This window comes from Vicia villosa, unplaced genomic scaffold (genome assembly GCF_029867415.1).
Source record: "Vicia villosa cultivar HV-30 ecotype Madison, WI unplaced genomic scaffold, Vvil1.0 ctg.000291F_1_1, whole genome shotgun sequence".
In the NCBI taxonomy this organism is placed as follows: Eukaryota; Viridiplantae; Streptophyta; class Magnoliopsida; order Fabales; family Fabaceae; genus Vicia; species Vicia villosa.
Window position 1 is genome coordinate 689350 of NW_026705125.1, and position 11947 is coordinate 701296.

Genomic DNA, 11947 nt, shown 5'->3' on the forward strand with positions numbered 1-11947 from the left:
GACACACACTTAATAAATGTCAAACAATCTAAGATAGGGTTTTAATCTTCAAAATTTTACGTTAAAAAAAGCCAAACTTAATTCTATATTTCATCCATAGTATTAAATTAAAACTATATCTCGTTCATAGGCTAGAAAATGAGTTATTTATAAATTTCGAAAAGAAAAAAAAAAGATTTTTTTGGATAAGGTGTTTGGAATTTAAAATAAAATTGCAAATGAAATAAAAAAAAATTAATTATTGGTTAATTTTAAGGTGAGATACGCTGGAATTATACAAATCAATAAAAGAAAAATTATGAAGAAAATTCAAAAGGGACCTAAACAGAATTCGTTGTAGATGTCATCTCATGTGTCTGAAAAAATATGTTAAAAGAATTATAAACTCAAACGCTAGTACACCTCAAAAAACTATGCGTTAATGACATAAACTTGTTTATCAAAACACTTCTCATTTAATCAATATACTAATATTATCCGTTGAGATTTTGAAGGGAAAAATAATAGAAACATTTTAGGGTAAGTGAATCTCATTCATTTGCTTACGTTATAAATAAGCCTATTCATTCTCCAATATCCAGCCTACATCTGTTCTGTCCAGTGAAAATGGAGCCACATGAGCTAAGAATTACATGTTATGTTCTCTAATATGGCAAAAGATGAATCCACAACAAAGTAAATAAAAAAGTGAAAATTACACAACCCTTCATCTATGAAGTAAATTATGTATCGGTTTTTGCAGCACAAGCCACCACGTGAGATTTGAATTTCTCCAACTCTGCCAAAACCTCATCCTCTGGTCTATAGAGCAAATCACTCATACGCCATATCTGCAGCAAAGATAAATGTTAATGAATCAACCAAAATAATTAAGTTAAAACAGGTTGCTGAACAAATAATTATTGTTCAGTACTAAACTCTGACAAACATCATATATTTATCATTTATGTATTATTTTATGTAGTTTCTATTCGGGTATATTGCATTGAGCTTCCCTAAAGACTCCTTAAACAACACAAATATGTCTTAAACAACACAAATATGTCTTTAACTAGATACTGTCCCTTGTTTACTTTTTCTGAGATACATCCCTTCCAAATTAACACCGACTGTCCTCTGTTAAGACAAATATTGTGGAACTGGAATATTTTGACACATTACAATTGGGAAACAATTTCCAATGAAAGGTGGTGCAAAGATAGTCACTGAATCTTTACTATCCTTTCTTTCAATCCAAGTTAACATGACAGCATCCAAATTAACATGACTGGCCAGTGGAACTGGAATTTGCATTGACTTGTCAAAAGTTGCCTTTTTTCTTTTATTTGGCTTCTTAAAAGTCACAGTTCAGTCCAGTTAACTTGGGGTTCTGTCATACTCAAGCATGTTGGCTTATTAAAAAATACCTCAAATTAGAGGGTCGGGGATGATATTCAGGGGAGGGTATTGCTTATTGAAAACTAAAGATGGCCTTTTAACAAGCTTTGAGAGAGGTAAATGCCATATGCCATTTCTTTTTATAGTGAATATATTCATGTTTTATTATTTTATCAATGACCGATATTTTAAGTTAATATCATTCAACAGAGAAGATTATCTGACATTTCAATTTTAAGATTTGTTATGTCACTTATGTAAAGACAAATGTTCCGATACTTCCTTAAGACATTCATCCTAAATCCCATATTTATGTCCGTGCAGTCTCCACAAGCAAGCAACATCATTTCAACTGTATAAAAATTGGATAATTACCGTATATAGTTAGAACATGGAAAATCATTTGACATACCTGCAATGTTCCCCCTCCACCAGTGCTTTCACAATCATCAGACACACTTACAATTGTCCATGGATCATATGCATTCCAGTGGAAGTCAACAACTTTGTCTCTGCATATATATAAAAGTTTGTAAAAACAAATAGCAAGGTCGGGATGAGGGGCAGCAAGTATTTTGACACATTAAATAAAATAAAAAATCTGTCCAACAGATCCAATATTGTTTGACATTTTCACCATATGGGATGACACAATGCCAATGCTATTAAACAGTCAAATGAATGCAACTTGAGGATGACACAATGCAATTCAAGAAAACCACTAGGTTGATGCTATCTTGAAGAGATCATTTCTACTAGAATTCATCGATTGGTATTGCAAGCATGAGACCAGTACATCTTGAATATGTTAAAGATAGAGAGAATCAGAAACAGAGAAACCCAGCAAGTGTAAGAACACTTAAGAGCAACATCAGATGAGAAACATAAATAACATAAGGTTAAGAATCATAAAATTTTATTTAATTGACCAGGCTAAAAAAGGTAAACTATCAAGTAAAGAGCAATCCCTTCAGCTACAAATTTAGATGATTGAAATAACTAACACTGAAGTATAACTAAGTTTACCATAGAGACAGTACGTTCATACCTATGACCAGCATGTTGGAAAAACAACCCTGGAGGAGAGTTTATTGTTTTCCCAGCTCGCTCTATCTTTTTACCAACCTGATCACAAAACAAAATAGACATCAACACCTAGCAACCAAATATTATCTTTGTGGCAAGTAAGCAGCAAAATATTATCCAATTGAAACTGCACCTTCTCATAATCCCAAATGTTTAAGAGACCATCTTCGGCTGAACTTCCAAATACAGATGATTTGTCTGGAGACCACTGAATTAAAAAAACTGTTACTAACATATGTTGGCAGCACAGTCATAATATATATAGTGCCCGAAAGCATGGAGAATTAACAGAATTCAAAAAACAAAAAGCATGCCGTAAATCACCTGAACACAAAGAACAGCGGCTTTATGAGCCTCAAACTTATGGATAGGAGACCCAACCCCATTAGAGGTGAGACTGCGCCGATCAAACAAGCGAACAGAATTATCTGCCGACCTAAAGTGATATGGTGAAAAGTCAAACACATGTGAAATGATAGGAACGAGACAGATATTGAAATATAAACAGGATTAAGGGAAATAACCCCTACAACCAGAGGTAGTTGGAGAAAAAACAACAAATGCAGAGAGGGAAAATTGGAGAAATAAATGGAGCAACCCTGCTCCTTACTAGATGGAAAATTAGAAATAAAATGCAAAAGAAAGAAAGATAATCCCAACTACGAGAGATAACCAACTTCTCTGCTCTGCTCAAACAACCCAAACCTATTATAAATTCTTTGACGCCTATCTAATTCAGTTACACCCCCTAATAAACACCCTCTGATTCTTGATTCAATTTCCACCCACTCCCCCCTTTGCCACGTGCCCCATTATGTTATATTGCAACCACTTTAGAGTGGGTATTTTCAATAGTGCCTATTCTTCTAAGATATGTGGGTCTAACCACTTTAGAGCGGGCATTTTCAATAGTGCCTGTCCTCCAAGATATGTGGGTCTAACAAGATACTTCCCCATCTTGCTCAAAATAATACGAATTACAACATGAGTTGAACTGAACATAACAAAAAGTGGATAATGATAATTAGACATAGAACAGGAGAGCATACCCAGTAAGAATTAGATTATCATCATGGGGATTCCAGTCAACACAGTGAAGATCAGCATTGTGAGCTTTTTCAACCTGCCGCCAAGTTCACATCAGAGAAGGGAAATAATGACAAATAAATAATAAACTAATACAATGACATATTATGTTATGGATAAAGCTAACATGTGCCCCAAGGGCACATGTTAAGAAACCTAAATATAGTAAATTTGTATTGGAAAACGGAATAAACACATTAATTTTAAACTTTTTATGAAAACAATGCACAATTTTTAAATAAAAATTTCTATATTTAGTTCTTAACATGTGCCCTAAGGGCACATGTTAGCATGACCCTTATGTTATTATGGTACACAGAAAGAAAGGGAGTTGTGTATGTAAATAGCTAAATAGCTAAAGATAAATGTGCATATATTCCCAGTTGATAAAACCCCAATGTTGCACACACATATACCAATGATTTTTTTAACAATCTTGAAAATTGAGTTCACCTAATGCTTCAAAATGTGTACTGGCATCAAAATAAAAACAAATTTAAATAGATTCTTGAAGTACAAAGCATGTACGTTACCAAAAAGCATGCCTTAAAATCCATACTTATATCAAAACAATAACAATCGAAGTCCTTTTGCATTAGAAGGTGTCCTAAAAAAATAAAGTCCAATGACAGCATAACTAAAGTTGAATCTGTTTTAGTGGTTAAGCCCTTTAGCCTTCAGTTTTTCAGGTCTCTCTCAATCACAAACCAATTGTTTTAGTAAGTGTCAAAATCAGCACCACGTAAGTGAAACAAAGCAGGGACCCACTTTAGCACTTTATCCATGAACAAAATATTCTTACTAAAAGGTATTTCTTGAACTAAACTTTCCAAATCCTCCCAAAACTTGTGATATTTTAAGACTACTTGTGGTACATATGCTAGTAACGCTGAAAGTATCTTGTTTCATTATATATGATAGTGGTGTGTTCTTATTCCTAACTTTTTGTAATTCAAAACTACTACACTCATCCAATGCTTACTTGCAACAATGCCTGTCCAATTTTAAAATCTTGCCTTTGCTGAACCCGCATAATTTAGTGTAAGGGCATAAAATTAATCATCCTCCTAACTATAGTATTTCACTATTTCCTTTTATTACTAGTAAGTGATCTTAACTTTCAAGGAGTGGTGTTGATTTTACACTCAGAAATTACATTATTTATCCATACTCATTCACAACATGAGAATCCGTTCTCTTTTCTCACTATACATGGTTTACCTTCTTTATCCATACTCATTCATAATCACAACATTATGAGAACCCATTCTCCTTTCGCTACACATGGGTTTCAATCCAACTACTCTTACTTAACATTATACTTAAGCCATACAGCATGTTGCCAACTGGCAACGACCTAACAGTACCATTATTGCATTGCTAGTACCACTGCCAAAAAAATACAACTAAATGTTATGTTAGAAGACTGCCAACATTCTAAAACAACCCTCTCTTTTTTTCTGGGCTTTGGACAGGCTATTTAGTTATATGAAATAACAATATTGGAAAACAAATTTAAGTACATGATTGAACTATAAATCATATACCTTAACAACAGGACTAGAGCCAACACGTGCATCCCATAAAATGAGACAAGAATCATCTCCAACACTACAGAACTCCTGCGCACTTCACCATTAACATATTGATGTCAGAAGGATATGAATCTCATAAAGTAAAGATATTGCCCATGTTGCTATTATAGTGCAATAGTCTAGATTTCTCAAATAGAATACGAAAACATGGATAATTTTGTTCTGCTCTCCCCTTACAAGATATACTTGAAAAAGGAGTAGCTAGCTCATTGATAAAGGATACTAGGGAGTTGAAGAAAAGGAAAGAATAGCATGTCATCTAAATGTCACCCTTAGTTCATAATAGTACAGTAAATAGTAAAATGAGAATATCTACTTCAATAATAAGGAAAAGCACATAAATATGCAACTACATAGTAAACAAGTTACCTAGAAGGGCAAAAGGCGACATCTTCAACAGTATCATCGTGCCCAGAGTAGATACCTCTTGGCCCGACAGAAGGGCTATCAACAGTTCTGTCATTGCCTTCCCCAGATTTAGAGTTCGGCTTGATAATAGATCCACCAGACTTGTCTGTGGCGGCCGATGTTACATGGTCTTCAATACTCCACAACACCACTGTTTTATCTTTTCCTGCAATGCAACTCATATATTTCAGATGCAGAGCAACAAGTAACCATAACAATGATGACAGGGGTTTAAAATCCTAAATGGTTAAAGGGAACGAAAAAAAAGTTTGCCAACCTCCTGAAAGGACATAAGGCTCAGTTGGGCACATTGCAAGAGCAAACTCAGCATTGTCTTGGTGTCCTGTCAATATCTGCCGAAAAAAGCTCAGTGAATATACCAAGAAGTATCAACCTCACAAATAATAAAAATAACGTTAGAATAAAATTTTTGCTAAATAGGATACTTCGGGGGAACTAAAGATGCAATACCCAGCTCTTCAGTTCAGTAAAATCACCCTCAATAACTGAAAAGCTAATTCAATAAATCAATGTACCGAAACTACAGCATAATCTGACCTATTCACACTTCATAAATCCTATTTTTTAGGGAAACAAACAAATTTCTCATAAACAAAAGGAACATGCATCAGCTTCATTATGTGATTTTGATTCTGTGTTACAAATTGGTCTGTACTTTTCTAGATGGACGAATGTTCTGGATAAATAGTGCACACAGCCTAATCAAATAGGCATACCAAATCTGGACGAGAGTTTGTAGCTCCAAGGACAGCGTGACGGTTAGGTTGACTTTCAACATCCCAAATAAGAACCTGGTATTTGAAGAGACACAAATAAGGAACAAAATAGCCAGGAAACATGCCAGTTCTGAAGAATAAATATAAAAGCAAGGAAAACTGTAAAGTTCTTACATCAGGGCTGTCTGTGTGAGTAGCCACTATCTTAGAATTTTGCGGCAATTCCCTAATTCTGTTCACCTACAACTCAAAACATAAAGATCAGATCAGCAAACAACAGTACCCATTCACCAGCATAAAGATGTTTAAATCAAGCAAAAACAGCAGTGTTATTAATAGCGGATCACATAGCGGAAGCTACAAAGCAGTTGAAATATAAATAATTGTATAATTGTATATAATATAAAGCATCTTGCACACAAATAAAAGTTGCATATACATAGATTAAAAAAGTAACTAACATAAAACTCAAAATTTCAAGATTTCAAACAACCAATTAAACATGATGCATAGTTACATACATTGCTGCATGGAACGAAGTGAAGAACAGAGTGGTTACTTGATTATGGAGGCAGGGCGGTTACCTTCTTTTCTTTAGGCGGTGAGTTGTGTCTTTACTCTTTACCTAGGTAAAGATAGTGAGGTTTTATTTCTTTTATGTATTATAAATAATGCCCACTAACCTACTCACTGCTTCAGGTGTTTGCTACTTCTGATTTTGTAATTTTATTATAGTTTTAAAAAGTTTGCCTACCAATATATAACCCACAACTCCGATATTCATTACGTACTGCAATAACCAATCTATCAAAATGCACGCCACTATACTGCAAATAACGGAGTTGACATATCATATCGGCTACCCCAAATTCCAATAATAATAGCGGTATAGCACAACTATACCCATTTCTTAACACTGATATAAACCATTTAAAGGCATCTACAAATGAACAAAAACCTTGCTTAAATATCCATAACAAATCCAGGGCAGATTAATAAAGATATTATTCATTCATCTCTAAATATGGTTCAAATGCATCCAAATTTAAGAAGGTCAAAGTGATATTGATACCTCGCCCGGATGTATGATGGTCTTGTATTTCTTCACAAATGGAGAGCGGGCCTCTTCATTAAACTGAAAAATCAATAAATTAGTTCATTAACTGAACTTAAAATTATTTAGGCACCAAATTGAAGGGGTGTTCCGTGAACAACACCGACAGATGTGGTAACATTCCATCATTCACATAACAATAAACAAATCACCTGTGAAATATGCTCAGCAGCTGCAACCCTAGTTTTCACAACCTCGCAATTCGCAATCACCAACGTATTCGGAACACTACCATCCGTCTAACAAAAAAAATCAAAAAACGAAAAATCAAACTAATTTCCCTCATTCCATTAACCAAATCAACAAACACACATTAAATCTTCAATTTCAAACCTGCTCAGAAAGATAGAGCCGCTGTCGATTCTTATAAGTAGCTTGTTCAAGCTGAGGACCCCACCTATTACCAAATTACAACAATTACAAAAACCCTAGAAATGGAGAAAGAAAAAATAAAAACCCTAGAAATTGAGAGAGAGCGATACCTGCAAGAGAGAGAAGGCCAAACGAGGTTATGATTCGCGAGCCAGTCGTAGAGAACGGGAACGAGAGACTTCCATTGAGTGTATTTCTCGTCAACGGAAGCTTGGTGTTGTTGTTGTTGCTGTTGTTGCTGCTGTTGCTGTTGTTGCTGCTGTTGTAGTTGCGCCTTTTTCGATTCTTTCAGAGCCTTGGCGGGTGTTTGTTGGTGTTGATCGTCTTTGGGTTTGGGTTTTCGACCGCGTGTTTCCTTCTTCTTTACTACGCCTTGCTGCGACGGAGGAGTTTCCATTGCTCGAACTCACTTTCAGCTACTCTTTACTCTCTCTCTAGTTCTAATAAATCAGATGTGAATTCTGCTTACTCTCTCGATTTTATTAAACAAAGTAATACACAATTATGTGTCTTTTATATGTAATATATAATATATATTATTATATTATAAAGATTTAAACATTTAATAATATATTTCTGGTTTAGTTTTGATTTTTGTAATTTTTTATTTTTTATTAATAAGTATATATTAAATAATTAATTTTAGTTTATCGAATATTAATAATCAAATTGAATATTAATAATATAAATTCAAATTAAATAGTTTGTATACTAAAAAGAAGTTAGAGGTCAAGGAGGCATAAGCAGACCTCAAAGAACACACATGCCTGCAAGGTTGCGAGAATGTGTGATTATATTAAAGTATTAGAAGTGGATGAAAGTGATGAATAAGGAAATGAAGTCCAACGAAGTCAACAACACTTGGTCAATTGTTAAATTTCCTCAAGATAAGAAAGAAATCGATGTGAATTGGATATACAGGCTGAAGCTGGATCCCAAAGGAAAAGTTACTCGACACAAGATAAGACTTGTGGTGAAAGGATTTCTTTAAAAAGAAGGAATCGACTTCGACGAATTTTTTGCACGTGTTGCTAGGATCGAAACAATCAGGTTAGTTGTTGGCCTAACAAACATGAACAACTGGCATATGTGTCAGATGGATGTGAAATGTGCATTCCTGAATGACCCTTTAGATGAAGAAGTTTATGTTGCACAACCAGATAGGTTTGTGAAACAAAGCCAAAAAAGCAAAGTATACATTGTAACACCTCATAATTTTTATTATTTAATTTAGTTTGAATTTAAATTAGTAATGGGGTTATTGGGAGTTTTGATGATTTATGGGAATATTATGAGAAATGATTAATTGGGCCAATGTAACAGTTAGTAAAGGAGAGTGTTAACTAGTAGGCCTTTTACTAAGTTAATTCTATTTTTCAAATTAAAGGAAGTTAGAAAGAAAATAGAAAAGAGAAAAGAGAAGTGGAGAAAGGAGAAGAACCAAGAGTATGTGAAAAGCAGAGGAAGAGGAAGAGGCTCTCAAAAATTTGGTTAAGGTAAGGGGTGACTAATTCCTTTTAGCTTATATTATTAGTTATGAATGATAGGACTGAATTATGTATGTTATTTGTTCCAATTGAATGTGTTAGAGATTTTGGGGTTTTGTAACCTATAGGATAAATTGAATGAATTGATGAAATTGGATGATTATGGGTTATGCTTGATGTTAGGTAACTCCAAAACATGATAGAAATGTGGTAGAACGCTGAATTTGAATCTGTTTTGATGTTGCATGCATTGTGGGACGTTTTGGCTTGAGTGAAAGAAGTGAGATGCTATCAAAAAGAGGATTTTCTGCTACAGGTATGTGGTAATCGATTACCGTAACCAATTACTGTAGCGAGAAGCAGCTAAAATGGAGTTTTTGGGTCTCGTAACCGGTTACGCTCGGGGCTGTAACTGATTACGTGTTAATTTTGAAAATAGCGAATAGAGTTACGTTAGGTGTAATCGGTTATGCTATTTCTGTAATCGGTTACACTGAAGCCTTTTTTAAATGATTTTTGTCAGGTGTAATCGGTTACGCCATTTTGGTAACCGATTACACTCAAGCTTTTGAAAAATATTTTTGTTTCAAATTTTAAAAACTCATACCTTTCAAATTGTATGTCCGCTTTGGTCGCCGTTTTGGACGTTGGAAAGGTAATTGAGTGTTTTATCTAATAAATTGGGTTAGCAGGCATTAGTCAGATTTTATTTTGAAAATCTCGATTTAATTTGTTATGGTGTGTTAGTATATTGTGTGCATGAACTAATGAATGTGACAATGTGGTGATGTTGTGGTGACATAATCGTAATAATAATGTTGCGTTCGGTGTGAATTGTGTATGATGTGATTGTTTATTTGTGTTGAAACATGTCTACATTATACTCGGTGTGGCTTCCGGTGAGTACGTTGTGATGATAATGTTCATCTTGATTGGTGTTGATGAATAGTATTCTAGTTGTGATGCGTGCATTCATAATCATATTTGTGACTGTATCTCGGCGGTGTTTGGATCAGTGGAAGCTAATTCCCATGGTGTGGAATTAGTGACTTGGCGGTGGCCGTATCCCGGTGATGTTTGGATCGGTGAGGTGGGTTAATCCCATGAATTTGGTATCACGTGCATAGTATCTCATTGCATATTTATATATGTACATTATAACATGAGTGGAAGAATTCCAGTGTTATAATGTGATGATGTGAATTGTGCTTGATTGTGTTCGTGAATTACGGTGTGGAATTCTGAAATCTAAAATATGTTGCAATAGGGTGAACAATTATGTATGACGTTTTGTTGTTTATGAACTCATAGTATAGTTTAATTGTGAATATGTCTCACCCTTACTGTTGACCATTTCCAGATTAAGGAGTAGTGGCATTGTGCTTTGTGAGGATAGCTTGTAAAGCTAATCTGTTTTAGTTTCAGTCGTGTCAGTGTCATGCTCTAGTCTTGTAACAATGGGGAACGTTTTATTTTAGATTTATTTTAATAAACTCTTATTTTTGGTTGTTTGAATAAATTTGGTTGGATTACGAGTCGATGACTGACCGGTAAAATAGCAAGTGTACTATTTTTACCGATGTAGTAATAATAGAGTAAATTCCCCAAGTATCGAACTCGCGGACTGCGTAGGAATTATATGTTTCAGAATAGTGCAACTGAATAAAAAGTCATCGGGGGTTTGGTTTTTATGTTTAATTTAAAATAACAACTTATGCAATGAAAGAGTTAAAATAATTTGCTTAATGAAAATATGCGGGAACAAGTCAGGACAGATGTATGAATCGCTCTGCAATGAAATAATCACCGATTAACAGATTAACTTTAGAAATTCTCACTACCGACACCAAACGTTGATTTCCCCTAATTCCTTAGTGAAAACTTCTTGAGATTAAAACCCTCTTTTAATTCCTTAACAAGATGATTTTACCTCAAGATTCTACAAGACATAGCCTGGATAATATGGTCGCTACACATTAAACCCTTATTCCTAAGTGATTCTCAATTATAGCGTTATGATTAAAAAAACGTTGAGGTAGTTTGTCCGACGAACCCTCAACCGTATATCAACACATATATTTTCCAATATAAAGAAGCAATAAGCACTTTTAATCATAAACTGAATTTCATAAAGATAATCCGAAAACTAACGGTAAATTATAGTCATTACATCACATGATTCAGGGACATCAATCCTAACAAGTAAAGAGTTTAGCTACTCATGACAATTATCAAGATAACCATGATTAAAGATGAAGACATTACAATAGGCTGAATCGGAATTGATCTTCAATCGCGGATGCTCTTGAAGATTTCTTCACTCCAAGCCCTAGTGCTCTCAATCTCTATTTTCACGTTCTCCGACCGTCAAAAGTGATTTTCTTCTTTCCAAACAGTGACTAAATACCTCACAGCAAATATTCTCATACGAAAAGTCCATCATACCCTTACTTAAGTGACAGATTTCATAAGTTAAAAATCAGAATTTTTCTGCGCACATGTCTGACACGGCCGTGTCATGGGACACGGGTGGCCGTGTCAGACCCCTGACTTCTTGGTTCCAAGATTTCTCAACTTTTTCTCTTCAGCATGTCTGACACGGCCGTGTCATGGGACACGGGTGGCAGTGTCACAACTCTGTCTTCTTGGTTTTCATATTTTCAAGTTCTTCTCTTCAGCAAGTCT

The 11947-nt window shown here is 34.6% G+C and overlaps 1 protein-coding gene across 1 annotated transcript; it reads right to left on the reverse strand.

The window, feature by feature from the left end:
• Positions 1-512: 512 nt before the first annotated feature.
• LOC131626487 (WD-40 repeat-containing protein MSI4-like) lies at positions 513-8258 on the reverse strand. The gene is made up of 15 exons (XM_058897299.1): positions 7886-8258; positions 7737-7800; positions 7556-7642; positions 7362-7424; positions 6464-6529; positions 6290-6364; positions 5830-5905; positions 5514-5718; positions 5097-5178; positions 3513-3586; positions 2788-2899; positions 2597-2671; positions 2426-2502; positions 1790-1889; positions 513-830 (listed from the first exon to the last, which is right to left on the reverse strand). The coding sequence occupies exons 1-15, from the start codon at positions 8170-8172 to the stop codon at positions 723-725; spliced, it is 1551 nt and encodes a 516-aa protein (XP_058753282.1). The 5' UTR covers positions 8173-8258; the 3' UTR covers positions 513-722.
• Positions 8259-11947: the final 3689 nt, after the last annotated feature.

Bases quoted from the DNA above. Each gene is read 5' to 3' on its own strand.
- LOC131626487 (XM_058897299.1), bottom strand. From the start codon at position 8,172: ATGGAAACTCCTCCGTCGCAGCAAGGCGTAGTAAAGAAGAAGGAAACA. The intron at 7,643-7,736 runs GTTTGAAATTGA...TTTTTTTGTTAG, and splicing joins GGCTCTATCTTTCTGAGCAG to ACGGATGGTAGTGTTCCGAA. The intron at 3,587-5,096 runs GTATATGATTTA...ACTTGGCGGCAG, and splicing joins GCTCTAGTCCTGTTGTTAAG to GTTGAAAAAGCTCACAATGC.